The 19,956-nt window shown below is 44.8% G+C and overlaps 2 protein-coding genes across 2 annotated transcripts in view; one reads left to right on the top strand and one right to left on the bottom strand.

The window, feature by feature from the left end:
- Positions 1–6,159, top strand: part of ralgapa2 (Ral GTPase activating protein catalytic subunit alpha 2) — a 101,516-nt gene extending 95,357 nt beyond the window's left edge. Inside the window, exons 40-41 of the mRNA XM_080513392.1 lie at positions 383–442; positions 3,492–6,159. Of these exons, the coding sequence (XP_080369518.1) occupies positions 383–442; positions 3,492–3,655 (224 nt within the window). The 3' untranslated portion in view covers positions 3,656–6,159. The remainder of the gene's footprint in view (positions 1–382; positions 443–3,491) is intronic.
- A 2,769-nt stretch (positions 6,160–8,928) lies between these two features.
- Positions 8,929–10,488, bottom strand: insm1b (insulinoma-associated 1b; the record flags this gene model as incomplete). The annotated part of the gene is made up of 1 exon (XM_080513229.1): positions 8,929–10,488. The coding sequence occupies one exon, from the start codon at positions 10,486–10,488 to the stop codon at positions 8,929–8,931; it is 1,560 nt and encodes a 519-aa protein (XP_080369355.1).
- Positions 10,489–19,956: the final 9,468 nt, after the last annotated feature.

Here is a 19,956-nt window from a genome sequence, read left to right as displayed (position 1 = left end):
GCAATAATAGCATACATGTCGCTCCGGTTTTCAAGCGTTTAAAAATATAAGGTCACGCACCTCTTATTTCCCAAGACCATAAGCGTGATCTGCTGCTTTCGGGTCTCGTAAGCTGTATATAATGCATCTTGTGTTCGCGTCGTCTCTCATGCCTGACCCTGTTGTGTTTCATCAGGTTGTAGTTTGGCTGCGATGTTCTGGCAGACGCCGCTTCTCACGCCTATTGTTTGTTTGTGTGTGTGTAAGCGTGAGTTTGTTGTGTGGGTGTGTGTGTACGTATGTCTGCGTGTGTGATAAAGCTGGTCCATCCATCCGCCTGTGCGTGCATTCCTGCTCTGGCTCCCATTGCTGCCACTAACATGTCATCCATGCTCCATGACAGCGTGCAGGCGTTGGCCGGGGATGGTTTGGGACATGGAGTACCCCTGGGCCAAACTGGACTGTAAGACTCTGCCTGCTTCCTCCACACTAGGCATGACGCCCAGCCACAGCCCCGCTAAATGTCCATCCATCCATTCGTTTAGGTCCCGTGAGCCCTGCCATCGTTGAAATGCCTAAATGTTGTGCTCCATTCGTCCCTTGATAAAGCAGGTGTGGATTCAGTTGCAGGCCTCGCATGTTGCTCACTCCTGCAAGTGTTTTCATCTGTCCAGCGTTCCACTCGGAGATCCACTCCTGTCCGTCTTTAACCTTCCTGGCTTGTCAAGTGTCTGGTAGATGTGCAACCACAGTCCAGCATCATGGCCTTCCTGCATGAGAAGCCGACACTCCGTCCACGGTGCCGTGAACCTGCCGTGTGTTGCAACCGCTTTGCTCCGTCTTTGAGTGTTTGTTTTTTGTGATCGTTCCTCTTTGCTCTCCGAAATGTTGAACTGCACATGAGAAAACAATTCTGTCTGGATAAAAGCTCCCATGAGCCTCTGTGGCGCCCCATCGTTTTTTTTTTTCGTTTTTTTTTTTTTTTACCCTACCTACTCCTCACACCACTGCTGAATGTTTCTCAACCTCTTGTTTCTGTGTGAACCAGGATTGTAAAACCTCTCCGATCAAATTGTTTTCCAAACCGTGAAGGCAAAATGGCACTTGTTGATGAACTCACTTAAACCTTCCAGTGACGACTAACCCCAACACTGCACTCGCTGTCTGATCTGACTGTCCTCCGTTGGCCACCCGGGGGGCATCGGAGACTTTCTCAGCAGCGTCGCGTTGTTGTTACAGGGTCCCTGGTGTGTCTGCTGCTTTCTCACATGATGCTCTACTCTTTGTTTTTTGTTTTGTTTTTGTTTTTTATTTCCTTTTAGATTAAAAATATCTTAAAGGTCCACATACTGTATGTGGTGAAGGTAAGACCCGAGTCAGACCGGAAGCTTGTTTCTTTTTTTTCCCCTGTCCGTTCCAGCAGCCTTACCTATCCTTCGCTCGTTCGCTCATCCCGGCTGCAACCCCCCCCTTCTTGAACGCCCCTTTCTCATTCAGTACTAACCAATCTTTATTTACTGAGCGCTCTGACAAAGGGAGAAGGGACAGAGAAACCGGGGTGTTTATTTGGCGAGGGGAGGAGGCGGGGTTTCCCACTGTTTAGGCCAGGCTGGTAATTGAGAGCGATGCACGGCGGGGACAATTAGCACCTGACTAAGTAGCAGCATGAACAATACGGCTACACTTCTGGCCCCCGCTTCCGCATGTAGCGCGCCTTTATCTCTTCCCCCAGAAAACACTTTTCTTTTTTCTTTCTTTCCTCCCTTTTTTTTTTTTCCCTGGTTCCCTCCATGTGCCACCCCCACCCCTCCCTCCCTCCCTCCTCCCTTCTTTCCCTCTCATTTCCTCCTGTTGGAGTGTGCCTGTTTGCCTGGGGCAGACTCTGAGACTAACACCTGCCGCACTGGAAGACGTCTTTGTCATCTAAAGCCTTGTTTGAACTGCTGCGGTGGGGACCAATGGGGCTAGCAGGGCCATTTAAAAACCCTCTTTGTTTTCCTTCTGCTCTCCAGCTCTCCCTTCTTCTTTCCGTCTGAGAGCAGCCGCGCCGCAAGGTGGTTTTCTGATGCGCCCAAAGCGGAAGTGCGAGGTTACAGTGATGAGAAGCGATGACACATTAGCCTCTTCTGCATTCGGGGTTATATTTTTTTCTTTCCCCACTCGGTAACTTCCCAGGAAAATTAATTCTTGCATAGGACTACAAAAAAACATCATTTAGAAATTGATGCAACCACAGTCATTAGATGCCACAGTGGGAGGAAGTGTGTTTTAATGGCTGCTGAAAGTGCAGTGGAGGCTTTACATCTATCATAACATTTGAGTTTGAACTGTGGTGTTTACTGTAGGAATGAGTAGAAGAATACGGGAATGCAGAATTCGTTCTGACCATAAGGCCAAGCCTGTCCCTTTTTCTTTTCCCCCCTCTTTTTTTTTTTTTTTTTTTTTTTATATTCATATGCAGATTTGGAGAATGCATGTTCAGCCCCCCCCCAACCACCACCCCTCCTTCAAGCTCTTCACAATACACACACCCAATGTTTCATCCACAGCCCAGCCTCCTCTCCCAGCGATCTGCAGCCCTGGATGCTGCCGGTGTCCACTGTGCTGCCGAGTGTCTGTTACTCCAGCCATCTGCCGTTCCTTTTAGCCGCTGCAACTTGAGATGCCTCGGGGAAAAAAAAAAAATGGCAGGAAATAAAAGGATAGGAAAGAAAATAGGCAACCAGATGCCATCTCAACAAAGCAGAAAAGTTGTTTAAACTCGAGGCATGGGGCCGAGGCGGGCGGGCGGGCAGAGGGGGGGTGGGGGGGGTGGCTAGGGGCTGGTAGTTTGGGGGTTTGGTCAGGGGCACAGCGAGAAAGTCGGCGTTCAACAATGCTTGATTGTCCTCACTGGCGTTTTATGCCCACCTCCCACCTTATTACAGTTTGCCATCCCGTAATCACTGATGTGAAGTTTTTGTGAGAAAGGACAATGTGCGACAATGGGAAGGCTCCACATGTTCACAACAAGAGAGTAATGTGTAATTTTATTTTGATTCAAAGCGTTCTTCTGTCACACTGTGAACTGAATGCTTTTTTTTTCCCTTTTTTCTTTTTCTTTTTAAGCTTCAAACCTTGTCCTCTCTTTTTTTACATCATGAGAATTTGGTAGAACTATTTGGGGGGGGGTGGGCAGCTTCTCTCCTACTTTGCTTTGCTTCTCTTCAGCATGTGAAAAAGGCATGTGACTCCTCAGATGTTTAATGTTTTAATTCTAATGAATTCACTCATCGAATTCATTCAAATCCTAACTTCTTTTTTTTTTTTTTTAAATAACTCCTGTAACTGTCGGTGCTCGTCCTGTCACCTTGGTGATCTTGGTGTTTCGGGAGCAGCCACATGCATGACGAAGCATGCTGGGATATGCAGCACTCTAATTTCAAAGGCCTCTGAACTACGTCGAACCATCTCTCCATCTTTGCCCCCCCACCCCCCCTTGTCTACAAACTCTCCCTCCATCTGTTCCACAGGGTCCTTCACTGGCAGCACGAACACTGAAGCCGGAAGCGCCACGATAACGACCACGACGGACTCTGTCGACCAGGTGTCTCCCACAATGCCCCGCGCCACTAAGAACAGAGTTTCGGGGAAACTCCGCCGGTCGGCCAGCGCTATAAGCAAGACCTCCAACTGAGCTCTTCAACCCCCACCCCCCACCCCCTCAAGTGCAGCCTTTAATCTCTTCTCGAAGAAACCTCACGCACCCAGCTGTGACTGCAAGAGTCTGTTTCCTTTGCTGTGTTTTCTGTCTTATCTTGTCATATATAACTGGAGCATATTGCAATTTTTAATTTAAGTGGCAGTGATTGTTGTCAAGACATTTCCGCTTGTTGTGGTGTTTAACTGTTGATTGGACATGAGACTAAGCTATTTATGTTCCTCCTGCCGGTTTCAGATGAACGTTCAGCGACATAGGAAGCGTCCAGTAATGTGGACGCTGGTTTTAATCTTATTTTCTAGTGCTCTTGTCTCCCGCACTGGAAGAAGTTGTTACCATAGCGAGAGAAAGGGAGACGGCTCGGCCCTGTGTCCACATCTCCTTTATGTCAAAACTCCAGGAAACGAAGCACTGAGCGATGCAGCCCGGAGCGACTTCTCAACATTGGCGTCCATCTGCAAACACATCTTTGCCTCTTTTTTTTTTTTAACCTCTCTTTGCATTTCGCCTCTGCTGCGACATCTCGATGCGACTTATCCACTCAGAATGATTCGTACTCGCTGCACTGCTCCAACAGAGTCCCTGCGGTACCTGCAGTCCAACAACTTTTTTTTTTCTTTTTTTTTTTAATAGTTTCCAACTTTAAGTGGACAATCAATGGCGCCATTCTAACTTGAGATGAAATTAAATTTGTTTGTTTTGTTGGGATTTTTTTTAAATACTGTTCTCATTTTCTCTTTTAAATGAATTCCAATGGATTGTGTCACATTTTGATTTATGCAACTCTGCTGGAATGAGAAAAGACTGCGTTTGTAATTGTTTTCTGATGTCGTTAACATAGGCTCATGTCCGGTAATTGAATAAGTTCCTGCTGTCTCTTTCCTCTGCTATCCGTCTCGTCCTCGTCCTGCGACGCAAAGACATCCACATTCCAACGTTCCCGACCAACCTTTATTTTGCACTCACTCTCATCAGTTAGCATTGAATGTCTCTTTTTTTTTTTTCTTTCTTTTTGGGATGTAAATTGCTTTAAACCTTTTATTTGCTGGTGTCTTGTTTGCTAGATGTACATATATATAGAGAGAGGACTATTTGATTAATTATTTTGATGGTGTCTTGTATTATGTATTGCTGTCTTGAGAATGGAAAAAAAAAAAAGCCGCCAGAGCCTCAGGTGAATCTTAACTCCATGCACTGGTGTGTGTGAGTGTGTCTGTGTGAGAATTTTGAGTATGTACACATATGTGAGTTTCTGAGGAAGCTTCTCACAGTGCCTGTGTAGTGTCTGCCCCCCCCCCCCCCCCCCCACCCCCCACCCAGTCCTACATTAAGTCCAGGTTCAAGCCGTGAGACAAACCGCGATCACGTTCCGCCTCTCAACAGTTCAGTGTCTTGTGCTTCCCAGAAAAAACGACAGATGGATTTAGACTTTATTATCGTCGGTGCAGTTTTTTTTGTTTTTTTTATCTATGACTGGAATCAAATGGCACAGACTCCTCCTCTTTCCCATGATTCCTCTCCCCATGTCGCCTCCCAGGGTTGGCGGGAGGGGGGGGGGGGTTGGCGGTGGCTGCAAGCTGGTTTGTGGGTATGGTTGGTTCATACGGCATGCCAGAGCTGAACTCTCAACAACCCTCCTAGCAACAGCCGGGCCGGCGCTCCCACTCCTCCAGCCTGCCCTCTCGGGTCGTCATGGTAGCCAGGTGTACCCCTCCCCACCCCGCCCGCCCCCTCCTGCATCCACTCACTATAGACTCACACCCTCAGAGGGCTCCACCCGAGCTGCAGCACTCTCCCCATCTGTTGCACTGCTATGCCTTACTTTCCCCACACTGTCATTTCTCTGTCACGTCTCACCTCCTCTTGTTTGTCCCCCCCCCCCCCCCCAACAGAATGTGGGGAAACCAAACCGCAGGAGCATTGACAAATATATTTTTTTCTCTCTCCCTTGTTTTTGAAGAATGTATAGAGATATAGGCCTGGATCACATCTAATGTTTTTTGTGGGTTTTTTTTATCCCTGGAACAATCCCCTTGAAGGAATCGCCTCCCCCAAGATGTCGATCTAAAGATTGTAGGTTATAGAAGATGTCAGTTAAAGGAGTTTGTTCTCCTGTTTTGGTGGCTTAGTCACTGGGAGGCATTAGTCCGGACCAAGATAAGATTGTACGTCTTAAATGTGTGAAGAAAATGAGCTTGTTGTAGTCTAAGTATGTTGTTTTTTTTCTCTCTCTTGTTTTAGAAAAATCCTTGTACATTGTGTCAAATCTGCTGGCCTTCGAGCCCACCCGAATATAAATATATTAATGCCTGTAATATAATCTTTGTATATGAGAAAGGAAAAAAAAAAAAAAAGAGCTTGAAAAAATTTCATCATTACTTGTCAACATATCAAACTGTTTTTAATGACCGAAGTCCTGCTATCTTTATTAGAAATGTGAAAAAAATTTAAACATTTCATTAAATCAATTTGAAATTCTACTCATTCTCGTTGCTCTCGCTCATTACTTGCATGTTGTGTTGAGATTATGTGTGTTTGCAGCATGCTGCCTTTTTTCCGCGGGGCTCTCTGACCCCGGCCCGGCCCTGCTTCCAGCAGCAGCAGCAGCGGGGGTAACCTGACCCTCCTCCCATCTGTCTCCCCTGCTGCTCGGCTCTGCTTCACAACAGCCCGGCATAATGGGAGCTCACCAGGAGGTACAGGTGCAATGGGTTGCAGCACCTACGGGTGCCCAGCCTCTCCTGTACGGCATAAAGACGCAAGAAAAGCACTTGACCGTAATTGGAGCCGCCGAGCTGCGTGTGTGTGTGTGTGTGAGGAGCAGAGAAAGGAGCCTAATGTTGGCTCATTTTCACTGGACCCGGAGCTGTTTGACTCCCGAGATACATCAACAGAACAGGCTGACATTATCAGTGATTACTCCCAAACTGAATTATTTCATGTGCTATCACTGCCGGCGTCAGTCAATTTTCACACTCTAGACGTCTCTCGGTCTTGATGTTTTGTCACTTGCCTTAAAGGAGAGTGACACTCATTGGAGGACCTTTGTGTTGAGGCCTCAAAAAACTGATGCAGAGTAATGGTGAGGTGAAGAACCTGAAGCAGAAGGCACATTAATGAGGGAAAGTTTGAGTAAATGTGAAATAAATACTTTTTTTACTTTTTACTTTTTACTCTACAACATAGTAACAAGACTTCCACTTAAGTTTCCCCGCCGGCGGTGCTCCGAGGTCAGCTTGGTACACGTCTTTAAGTCTCAAGTGACACAATGGGAAGCTGTCTGCTAAATTACAACTAACGTGATGCTTTATGACTTCTGCAGGTCAGATATGAAACCACATGCGCTCCCGTGCCTCCTAAATCAACTGCAAAACCCAACAGAAATCGAGCTGTGCAAGTGTTCTGCCTCCACCCCCCTCCCCAAAAGGCAGACAGATGTTTTACTGCTGCAGAGGTGAGCTCTGATCCACCACCTCTTTGTGTCCCCTGTCATGTCCTGACATGGTATTAAGAAGGGAATTTATGATGAGGCCCCTAAGTGCCTCACTATGGCAGCGAGGCGGCGTCTATTGAGCCGCTGCAGCGATGATTTACTGAGACTCAGGCTGATGAAGTGATGATCAGTGAAGGAGCTCTCTGATTCACAATGTTTTAAAACAGGAGCTCCATGAAGGAAATGACTAGTTAGAAGTTATGTTGACTAAAAACAACTCAATATTTAACCACCACATCAGTTAAAAAAAACAAAAAACATTAGTTTAGACAGCCTCCCCTCTTTTCTGTGAGTGTAAATAGCTGTAATTGTGTTAATTATGTGTAAAATGTGTCTTTTTGTATTGGTATTTAAAAGATATTTTTGAAAACTTTAATTATTCAGAGGACCCCATGCAAAGTAGTTTATAATCATTGTTTTCTACGACATTTTAATATGATTATACATTTAACTGATTACTCAAATGAAAACAAAACGCACAAATAAACAAAACCATTGGGAGTGTAATTATTTCCTGGTAATTAAGGCCACTAAACCCGTTGATTTCTATACATGCTGGAGAACTGTGATGATTTCCGGTTGACGAGCATTGAAATCCACGAGGAAATAAAAAGCTGAAGCACTCAGATCATGTGTCCTTTTGAAAATATTTTTTTTTATTTCGATAGACAACAACGATATACACGTACAATCAAAGCGCTATAAAAGCCAACATTTAAGAAAAATAACTTGTCCTTAAAAAAGATTGCATCTAAGGTAAGAGCTTTACGTTTTTTTTTTCTCTTTTTTTTTTCTTTTTAAACAAGAGCTGTGGAGATTGAAGATTGAAGACCCGACCCACGACATTTATCACAACTCATGAATTTGACCCCAAAAAAGCAAAGGAAAACAAAAACAAAAAATTCAAAACATTTTGGCTATACGACATGTAAACTGCCAGAACGATTCACAGAAAAAAGTCACAACAAACACAACAATAAGTTACATAAAATAATTAGAATAAATAAATAAATAAACATATGATGGAAAAAATATTGCAACGATCGTCAATAATAATAATAATAATAATAATAATAATAATAGTAATAATAAAATATGTGCCAGCATTAAAAATTAAAACAATCTATGTTGACTCATTTAAGGCAGTTATACAGCAGGATTTGGATGTGTATGTAGGCTATTTCGGACTATCTGTATACTAAAGGCATTTGTGGTTCTACTTAAAAGGGAAATCTTCAGTCACTTGTTTCTTCTTTTTTCCCCCGACCAAGACAAAGTTGGATAAGTTCTGTCCTCCACAAACTAAAGCTGCAGTGACAGAGTAAGTCAGACTTGGCTGGGCCGAAGGATTTCTGAGATTTTTAAGACATTTCTTAGGTCTAGAAGCTATCATTGAGCATGTGCTGTACTAGAAAAATACCCTTTAACAGTCAAACTAACGCTTTGTATTATTTTTTCTTCTTCTTCTTCCACTTGTTAAACTAATTTGAGAAAGAAAAATCTCAAAATAGGCCTATATGTAGTTCAAATATAGAGAGAAGCGCTCAACAATCACTGATTGGCATGGAAAAGACACCACTTAAACATCAAACCGCACTGCCTGTCATTGGCCTAAAGTTATGGCAGTGAGCGTCACAAACTCTTTGTTTTTTGTTTTTTTTAAACCCCAAAGACACTTTTTTTTTTCTTCTTTCTTCTCTTTTTTTTCTCCCCCCTTCTCTTCTCTCCTCCCCTCCATCAAAGGCACGAGTTGTCTTTAGCAGGCGGGGCGCACCGGCATTTGGAGCAGGATCACCTGCCTGTTCTCCGAGGGGTGGCACTTGTTTATGTGCCTGGTGAGTCCCGGCGAGCTGTAGAGGGTGGCGGGGCAGTACTTGCACGGGTAGATCTGGGAGGAGTGCATGAGGCGCAGGTGTCTCTCCTGACCGGCCCTGCTGGTGAAACTCTCCCCGCACACCGGGCACAGCAGGCAGTCCACCGGGCTCAGGTTGAGGGGGCTTTGGTTTGAGGCTTCCTCTGAGGAGGAGGAAGAGGAGGAGGAGGAGGAGGAGGAGGAGGAGGAGGAAGAGATGGAGATGGAGATGGAGGAGGATGCTGAGTTGGAGGATGAGGACGGGATTGACGCTGGAGGCGGCTGCTCTACCCCGCGGTCGCTGGTTTGAAACCCGTGCTCCTCCAGCACTTTCTTTTGCAGGGCCTGGTGTCCCATGATGTGTTTTCTTAGGTATGCCTGTCGCTTGAACCTCTTCCCGCAGAACTGGCAGTCGTAGCAGCCGTCTTCAGAGCCGGATTCGGACAGCCCTGGACTCGGGGTGTCTCTGTCACTCATGTCTTTGGCTTCGTCGGAGAGCGCTTTGACACCCAGCGGGGGCATTTTGGCCATGTCGGGTTTGATGCCCTGCGCCGGTGCCATGGCGGGCGCGCCGGTCACCCGCGGTTTGTGCCAGCGGCGGTGGGAGGCGAGGTTCGCCGGGCAGCTGAACATCTTGTCGCACTCGGGACACCGGTACTCGACCCTCACGATGCGGGAGCACTTGTGCTGGGCCAGGGAGAAGGGATCCGCGTACGCCTCTTTGCACAGCTGGCACACAAACTCCCCCAGAGGCTTGTTTCCTCCGGAGGTCTGCGACCTCGGCTTCATCTCCACCGGCCCCTCTTTGATTTTGAGACCGAGCACCGGAGAAGTCGTCACTTCGTCTTCGAAGTTGAGTTTTCTAATGGCTTTGGGTTTCTTGGATGCGGGTTTGGATTTGCGCTCGGTTCCATCGGTGGCGGGTCGTTTGTTGCTGACCCGGTTACTCGGTCCCGGGAGGCTGTTGTTGATGTTGTTGTTGTTGTTGTTGCTGCTGCTGCTGCTGCTGGTTGTGGTGGTGCCGCTGCGGCTGCTGTTGCTGGTGCCGATTTTCAGGTCGACCGGAGCGTACAGGAGATGATCCAAGCCGGAGAGGGAGGCGGGTGTCGGGAATGACTCAGCAGAAATTGGCGACCCCAGATTGAAACTTCGCTCGAAATATCCCCTCTCGTGCTCCTTGCTGATGGGCCGGGTGGGGCTGTACAGGGCTTGGCACACCGCTTCTGGGTTGCCGAACTGCGCCGGCTTCTCCAGTCTTGGCACCGGCGCGTCAGCTGCGCCGAAATCCGGTGATGCTGAGGCGCGGTCCGGACTGGACGCCACGGACATTGGCGGGGAGGGGTCCGTGTGACTCGGCAAGGCAGCTGGGGTGGGAGGCTCCTGGAGGTCATCCTCGTCTGACCGAGTCCTGTAGGAAACATGTGCAGATTTCTTGTTTCTTTTTACCAGGAATCCTTTGGGCATCTTGGCGAGTAACAGCGGAAAGGCACTTCGGGGAGGTGGATGAAATCTGGAGGATCCAGGTTGGTTCAAAATATGGCAACACGAGAAGCTTGCGGGACTTTATCTCCCCGGTATATCGATCCTTCTGTTGCTGAAATGTTTTCGTCTCCAAGGCATAGCTCCACTCTTTTTATGCCGGAATGATGCTATTGTTCTCGCCCCCCCATTGCAGCATCCCCGACCAATCGGAGGAAACCTTGATCCCAGTGGATTTTATTGTGGGAGGGCTCAGAGCTCGGGTTTGGTGGATTTCGTTGGAGGATGTGCAGATAGCTTAGCAGATGTACTGGCGGTTTATTACATTAATGTGTGCGCTCGGCCCCTCCCTGACGGAGGCACACGCCGGGACCCTCCTCTTTTTACGGTCTGATGGGCCCCTACACAAATGCACACGTGCCACTGCTTTTGAGGCTCTCCTCTGGGGGGCCCGAAGTTGCCAAAAGGAAATGTCCGTCACTGTCACAATCATCACAATTTAGAATAAGGCAGGGTATGTTTAAACCGAACTTGGTTTCACATAAACCAGACAATTTCCTTTTCTTCCTTGTATGGTGTTGACCAAAGACTTTACTAAATAGGCAACACATTTATTTTAATCAAATCTGTTGTGGAAATTAATACTGGACTGTTTTTTTTACTACCTTGAAATTGTAGTTTATTATCTCCAGTCATGCGCAAGCCACTGTTTTACGCACGACCTTTACGCACACGCAACCTAAAGGACACATTTTATTTTACGATATCTTAAAAGGGGGGGGGGGGGGGGGGGGAGACACTACAGAGGGAGTGTGTCTTTATTTTTGGGCACGTGTCTGTCTCGGTAGTTTAACTCGACATATAAATCAGACATCTCGCTGCATACATAAGTAATAAGAAAGGCCCTCTGGTCTTTGTGCACAATAGCCACGTCTGCCTGCGCTTGGATATCCTGATTTTTTTTTTTCTGTTTGAAAGGCAAATTGACCTCTTCGCTGTGAAACGGGACTCGCGGCCAATCTGGCCCACAGATAGACGCGTGCTGGGCGGAATCAGCGCTCCAGACAAAGAGGGCCGCAACCAGCTGAAAACATTACACACGCAGAGTTCAAATTCAGAGTGATGTTTAAATCTCATCCAACCAAGAAATAACAACTTCTCCATACTATTAAATTCAATTGTTGACATTTCTGCATGCGGCGCTATAGTTTGAAATTTGTTTCAACAACAACAACAACAAAAAGTTTGATTTGTATCATCATATATTTACAAATAATTTATGGCCCATTTTCTACACCAAACAGGTTATTCTGTCTGTGCGTATTTTCCGCGTCCTGTCGGCCCACTTGTCTTTTTTTTTTTTTTTCCCGTCATAATGGCTAAATGTATGCGGCAGTGCGCCACTTGGCACAGAGCGCATTCTTTTTCCTTTCAGTCGGCAGACCAGGGAGGAATTAATCTCCATCGTCGTACATTGTTCCCCCTCATTTGCATAAAGCTGCAGTATGACCAAGTCAAATAATTACACAATCGGAGCTGAGCCGCAGGCCTGCGCCTTCCTTTCAATGGGCCTCTGTGTCCTCGTGCCTTCTCACCTGCCCGTAAACACACCGTTATGTTGCTTACACAAGGTTAAGAGATAGAAGGGCCCAGGGAAGCGAAAACTGTTTTGAAATATAGTTAAAACGTTAGAAAAACACTTTAAAATGTTCGGTGACGAAGTTGCAATTTCACACTTGTATTCAAAAGGCCAGTTTGGTGAATCCATTTAAATATTTTTGTTATAATCTTATTTTGTTTCAGCACTTTGGACTTTCCTCTGCTACTTAATTTCCACACAAACAATCAGAAAAAAAACAAAAACAATCTCAACTTTTCCTCTCTGACTTGTTGTTCTTTTATCCCGAGCGTCTATTAGTCGTGGTTTGTTGCGACGACAAGCTTTGATGGCATTTTAACGAGTTCCTCTTTCCCGGGAGATCATGTGCGCGGGGCGCGTGGGCAGGTGTGCCGGTCCTGGCCGCAATGACGCATGCGCGTGTTTGCTCAGTGGCGCGTGCTGCCCCGCTCGGACGGGACGCACGGGCGCCTGATTACCATACAGCTGCTGCAGCTTTAACAGGCTGCATCCTCCTCGACCTCATCTCATGCTATGGCACAATAAAGAATTTTACTTCAGTCTACAGGCGGTTCTGTTATTGCCCGCTCTTAAGTTGTATGTTAAAGCTTACATTTAAGGGTAAAACAGTGTTTTTTTTCCCTATCATGTAGTGTCACAAGATGATCTTTTAAAAGTGTGTAAAAAAAAAAAACTGATGCAGAGGTTCTTGTTTACACAGTCTGCAACCTTTATAATAATAGTTTCTTCATCAGTGATTTAAGGTTACTGTACACAATGAACTTGTTAAAATCAAGTTTAAAAACAAACAAGTAATAACATTAAAAAAAACACCAAAAAAACCATTCAGGGATTTGCAACAGACCAACATTGTTAACATGAATTTGCTTGTTTAAAAATCCATGTTTTAAGATGGGATTTGAAAGTGTCCAGGGTGTTGGAAGTTTCAGATGCTGGGTGGAAGTGAGTTCCAGAGGATAAGAGGAAGATCTAAGTGTGACGAGATGTGGGGATGAGTTTTAACCATTTTTCACCAAACAATGAAGACAATACAGCTCAAACACTATAGTAACATGGAGTCCCACTGGTTTATGTTTTATGTGTGAAATTTAAGAGTGACAAATAAGAACATTTAATTAATAGTTTTAGCAGTTTAGCTGCTTTTTAATTTATTTTTTAGACAATTTAGTTTTTTCCGTCACTTTGGCTGTTTTAGGTTTTCAAACAGTTTTAGCTACTGCTGCTATTTTAGTAGTTATACATATTTTGGATTATTTCAGCTATTTCAGATATTCTATCCACAATTAATGAATCACTTTTGACCTCAAAATTGTACCTGCAGCAAAAGGGACCCGGCAGGTAAAATAATGGGACGTCACACATTCATTTAGTGAAAGTTAAATGAGCTGGAGGGCCACAGAGAGCTGCAGGTGGCAGATCTCTCTTCCAGTGTGCAGTGACAAGTTTGAGGTGAAGACTGAGCCGTGATCTTACTTCATTGCACCACCTACAGGATGCTGTGAAAACCCTGAGAGCAGTAGGGGAAGTTTGCATGGAGTAAGCAAAAATCTCTCTGCAGCCATTCCCCCCTGCTGTTCCTGCGAGGCATTAACCATGGTTACTGAGGGAGCTGCAGAGCAGTTTGGTTATTTGTCAAAGATTAGATTACTCTTATTCTCATGGCAGGTGGGGAAAACCTCCTGTACTTCCCACATGAGCGATCGCCTCAATGTGCCGCGCCAACAACCCCGGCCAATTTGAAAGTGCAATAGGACATGACTGTAATTGGTGCTCACTACAGGGCCACCTTCAATGCACTGTCAATCAATTATTGTAATGGATTAGCTGAGGTCCTATTCTGGCTGGGTGTAATCTGATAGAGGACTCTTTCAGCACCATGGAGAGAGCCAGCAAGGGACCCCAGATTTAATCAGACTGCCTGTAAGACGTGGCACAGCCTCGGCCTCGGCCTTTGTCCCCAAAACTGAGAGCAGGCAGGGACCAACAAGAGAACAATGGCACAGTAGAACAAAGGAGGCACTGTTTAATGAAGTGATTGGTTTTTAAATATTGTTCTAAATGGGGTTTGTCCAAAACACATTGAAACTATTTATACCCAGGGAAAACAGCTTTCAGCTCCTCCATTATGCCTCAAATCTTTTCAATTCTCCTCAGTCCCGCCCTTTTCTAATTTGTTCAATTGATCTGTTGTTTGTTAGCCGGTTGCCTTAAATTTCAGTTACGCTTTTGCTGACCACACACACACACACACACACACACACACACACACACACACACACACACACACACACACACACACACACACACACACACACACACACACACACACACACACACACACACACACACACACACACACACACACACACACACACACACACACACACACACATACACACATATTTATAATTCCTATTAAAACCAGCCTAAGAAGAAGCTCCTGATCTGCTCATGTGAGTGAGGATTGTTACCAATGAAGGCATCAGAGCAGCTCAGCAGGATGCTTAATAATACAACCAGTTTTTCTAAGGATAGCTCTCTTATGGGCTTTGTTTTTCTGCCTTTTAAGAGCTCTGAGACCATTTGTTTCAAGATAATTTGGTAAATAATATTTGGCAACACAATAAAAGAGTATTGGATACCAGAAAATGCTATTTATAGCTCATGTTGTTGTTTACTCAAAGAGTAAGTTTAGCCTTCTGAATGTGACTGTTCTGGATTTGCTTTACCTTTTTATTATTGAAGGAAAGTTTGATTTACACATTGTGGTATGGACTTTAGTGTGGTGGTGAGAAACACTGGTTCGAGTTTGGCCTTGCATAAGTGGGTTTTTGTCCAGTTAATATATCTGCTTCTCACTGACCAAAACATGCATTTAAGTAGAACCCTAATTTATAAGTGAGGGCGTCAGTGTCTTCCTCTGCTGACCTGTGACCTGCCTTCACTCACAGTCTTTCCCCTGTAACCACAAGTTGGATAATGATGATGGATGAATGGGCTTTCCTTCAAAAGCATTCAGATGTGTAACCAGCATTTTATCAGGTTAAATCCGCTCCTGCACCTACAATATAGTGATAAGCAGTGATCTTTTCTTAAGCGCTCACCGAATCACAATGAAATCATCCAGTGATCTAAAACCTAAATTGGTGAAAGTGTTGTAGAGGTTAGCACTCCTTGGGACTTGTGTGGCATTTTCATGTTCTCCCCTGTGCGTGCCTGAAGTACGTTACCGATAAGTGTTTGATATTTCTTCACCTCACTTTTTAAAACATGACCGAGCGCTTCTACCACAATGAGATCTAAAAACTTTTCCTGCTAATTTCATGTCATTTGCTACTATAATTACCCGTTTAAATGACTCCATGCAACATTTCATGAATTTCTTTTTTAGAAGTTACTCACAAAAGTTCAGATAATCTCAAATCCTAACCGCTGAGTTTATCCATCACAGAGTCACATCTTCTTACTTCCCTATGATTGGTCGGTTTAAAAGCCCTGTGATTCCAACTACATTCAGTCCAATGAGCAACTGTGAAACGGCAGAGGAAACGAGCCTGAAAAGAGCAACAATTGTGGAAAGGTTTGTGGAGGAGCGGTTGGACTGTAGCGCTGAGAGGATCAATGGGCAAATTGCTTGTTTGGCCATGAGAGCAACACAGAGGTCACTGTCTAGACTTTAAAAGTGTACTTTAGGAGGATGCCCATGAGACCAGGTTGCCGCGAAAAGCCCTGTAAAGTGGTGCCGCTCTTGGCTTTAAGACTAATGGACCTCGTGGGCTTGACTGGGACTGTCCCTGATGTCATCTGTGTCTCTAACAATGATGCTGATGACTCCACAAGGACAAGGACAGGCACTCCGAGGGGCCTTCGATGATGATTGTGAGGCGGCTCGTGAAACAGTCCTTTTGCCGTATACACTATAAGCTGAGTGGGATTACTATATAAAGTCCAAGGCAAATAAAGCACAAGAACAAAAAAACAAACAAAAAAAACAATCAGATGCTTTCAAAGTTTGCATCAGATGCACACAAAGACTTCAAACGGACAACACCAGATTTTCTTTTCCTGTAAAGAGCCTCTTATTAAAAAGAGGCATATCCTGCATATCAGTTACCAGAGGCCCCACGGGCATGTTTAGCTCTAATTTACTCATCAAAAACATCAGAGTGTCTCTCAATGATCTCTGCAGTCCATTGGTTGTTTGGTGGTCGTGGTGGTGGTGGTGGTGGGGGTTGCGGAGGAGGAGTCCCCCAGTCAGAAAGCATGCCCTGGAATGTTAAACACTAATTCACCTCTGAGCTGTGGAGGTGGATAAAGTGATTGTCCTATCAGGGAGCTGATTAAAACAACCCCCCCGGCCCCCATTTCTCCCTCTCCGTGCTCACCTCTGACGTCCATCACATTCATTTCTGTATTCATGAGTGGATGAGAGAGTGCAGGCAGAGCGACTGCTGTATTACAGATAATAAGGCCAGCGGGCACCACAGGTTTCCCCCGCCTGCCGCCCCTCTCCAACCCTCCTGCCCCGGCTCTTTCAATTAATTCGCAAGAGTTCTCTGAGGTACGCCTGTACTGTGGGGGTAAAGAGGAACAAATTGAGGTACATTCATGTGGGGACACACACACACACACACACACACACACACACACACACACACACACACCTCACAGATTCAAAGCATGCTCACTGAGAGCAGACCCACTCACAGGCATGTGGCAATACATCTCTCACACAAGTAGACAACAATTAAAGAAAAAGTCCATTGTGTGTTTTTCACTGGCTGGATTGTAATTATACTGTAATTATATTGATAATGACTCCATGTAAGATAAATGAAATCAGGGCCATTGCTCACAGTATCCGTATATGAGGTCGCTATTATCTTGATGAAAGTGTAGACAGCAGCTGTATCATGGAGGAGCATGAAAGATGGACTGTGGCAGACCTAATGAGCCACATCCTTTATCAATCCGCTGGCACCCATTCATCTGGGGACACATGAGACCCATGTGAAAACCTGCCTCTAAAAACATAACCTTCAAGCGTCTTAAATTATTTACAAAGTTTGAAACGACGACTCTGGATGCGTCTGTCCGGCCGGTGGAGGCTGGCTGCTGTCCGTGGTGCTGAACACCCGCGACACAGTTCACACCAGTAGCTTCATCGGGCTCCATGAAGCACACATGGGAAATAAGACATGGCGTCCTCATAGTGGATGTTAAGCAGAAACAAATGAAAGGAAACACTGGGGTGACGTATCACAATATTAACAAAATAACACATCGCACCATGGGGAAAAGACGTAAACAAGCTTCAGAAGCTGGATTTTGCATTTTTAAATATCTAAGCTTCAAATGAGAAAGGCATCAAGAACGGTGAGAAATCTGATAAACCTTGGACAACGTTATTAATTACAAGACATTTGAAATACATAAAATAACATAAAGCTGTTTAAATGTGTCTCTTATCAAGTCATCAGCTTTGCTTCGCTTAACTCAACACCAAAGCTGTAAACTGGCAGAATGTGATGGTGTTCATGTATAGATCAAGCTTAAAAGCTCCCACGTTAGAAAATTGTCACTATTTTTGAACAAAGCTGGCAATTTTTCTGCAGCTGGTTTTCTCTCCCTGAGTCACGGCGAATCTCTGAAATTCAAGTCTTTTTATTGTTATTACATGGAAATTCAAACAGTGCACTGTAAGCATGGACACAATGTTACACAAGATGTGACACGTTTCATATTTTGAAAGTTACTTTTTTTTTTTTTTTATGGGTGGTGATAACATACAAACACGTCAGTAAGTTATACAAACATTTAGGAAAACTTGCTCCAGATATCTTAAACCTGAAATCCTCTCTCTTGGGCTCTTGGGTGGAAAATAGTACCGGATAAAAGAGTAATAATGTATAGAGACTTGAAAAAAGTTTAAATGTAAATTAACATTCTAAAGCTCTCGAACAAGCAGATCTGTATTATTGTAGTTTGTATATTTTATATCATTGACAGAGTCGACACAAATGTTTGATATTTTCTGAGACAACTACAACATGAAATCCTTTTTATTTGTGTGGCTCGCTGGGAAATATATATGACGCTACACCAAAAGTTTACTTTTGTCTCTGTCACAAGCCGAGCAACAACAGCTTTGACTCGGAACAGGCAACCATTTAAAATGTCTGAAGCATTTTGTTACTAACGGTTATAAAATATTGTTTTTCCTTTATTTATGCTCGGCTAATTAGCACTTTCTTCTTGCCAGCACTTAATGTCAAGCTGTTTCCTCAAAATCTATATTCTGTTTTCAACCTTTTTGAGCTATTTCCTGACATAAGAATACATTTCTTCTCTGCGCTCTTCAGTGGAGCACGTCTCCACTGTGTGCGAGGCATCTTGTCAGAGCCGTGTAGGCACATCTTAACATACGTGCATTAAAGAGTGGCACCTTGAAGAAGAGCCTGGTCTTGACATTTCATTTGGGAATGCCACATTTTCCCAACAAAGAATTTTCTCGAATTGGTACACTCTTCATGAGATGGCACGATTTGCATTCTCTTATAATTGTGCTGCTTCCTTGATTATTAAATGATCACCCTAATTAGGGAGCATAATAGGGTTAATCAGACTCTGCTCATCACACTTATTATTATTCCTGAAAAAAAAATGAAGGAAAAAGATACAGTACTTGATTAATTATATCAGCCTTTTCATCAGCTGGGCTACCATTCCCCCCTCTGAAATTAATATCATGTTGTAAATGGAAGGAAGGAGCTGGCCGGACACAGACAGATGAAAGATTTCACTCAAATTAATTAAGCGCTAATTATGCAGCGGGAGTTGGGAGCAGTTTGCATAATGAGCTCTATCAAAAGAGATCAGTCATGGAGAGGGGCTGGAGAGTTTCTATACAGCCTTCAGATGATACAGAGACACCACTGCTCCGCATGAAGAGGAGATGGAGGAGGGTTAAAGCACTCTGAGTCGTGAGGATGAGGATTGTTTTGTTCGGTTTGTCAACATGCTGCGAAAACTCGAGCTTCCTCACTTGGGCAGCAAGCGGGGATTTTTTTGTTTTTGTTTTTTTTTTTCCCATTGTCACTTTGAGATTTGAGATATCTCATCTGTCCTAACGTCGTGTATTTTATTTCTCTCCCTCTTATAAGAATGAGATAATGAATTCCCAAGTCCCAACAAGAACAGAATGTACCTTTAAGTTTAATCACAAACAACCTGCATCCTCCCTCCAGGGAGCTCTGAAGACCCTAATCACCTCCCACTCCGACTCCTGTGCTGTCGGGTTATTGCTGGTCGGGGCCTACGCTGCGGCTATCGGGGAGAAGGGATTAAACAGGCCGAACCTCTCTAAGTCTTAATCGCCCGTTTAATCACTGCCACTGTGTAGCGTATTGAGCCGAGTTACTTGAACTGATTTGTGCCATAGCGGCAGCAATCATGAGTCGACTAATCAGGGCACACAGGCCGCCGCTGCCCTTCAAGGCCCCCGAGTGGAATTACAAAGACTATGATTAGTTAATCAAATGAAGAACCCAATGTCCTTCCTTTATTTGTGTATACACCTTATCTAAATGGAAATTGTATAGCCGAGGCACTTCCAGGAGGACACATCTGCATGTGAATGATCCTCCTCGAGCCCCTCGGCAGTGAATTCACAATAAGATCTCTCACTCCCAATCACCGTGTTATGGCATTGTGGAGACTTTTCCTTTTTGAAACATGTCTGAATGGTATTTGTTGTCGATGCTCATGTGAATGATGCAATCACTTGTTCTGTCGGGGAGGAAATCAGGAAGCAC

The sequence above is a fragment of the Blennius ocellaris genome (assembly GCF_963422515.1).
Source record: "Blennius ocellaris genome assembly, chromosome: 17".
Taxonomy (NCBI): domain Eukaryota; kingdom Metazoa; phylum Chordata; class Actinopteri; order Blenniiformes; family Blenniidae; genus Blennius; species Blennius ocellaris.
This window is presented reverse-complemented; position numbering and strand designations above follow the sequence as displayed.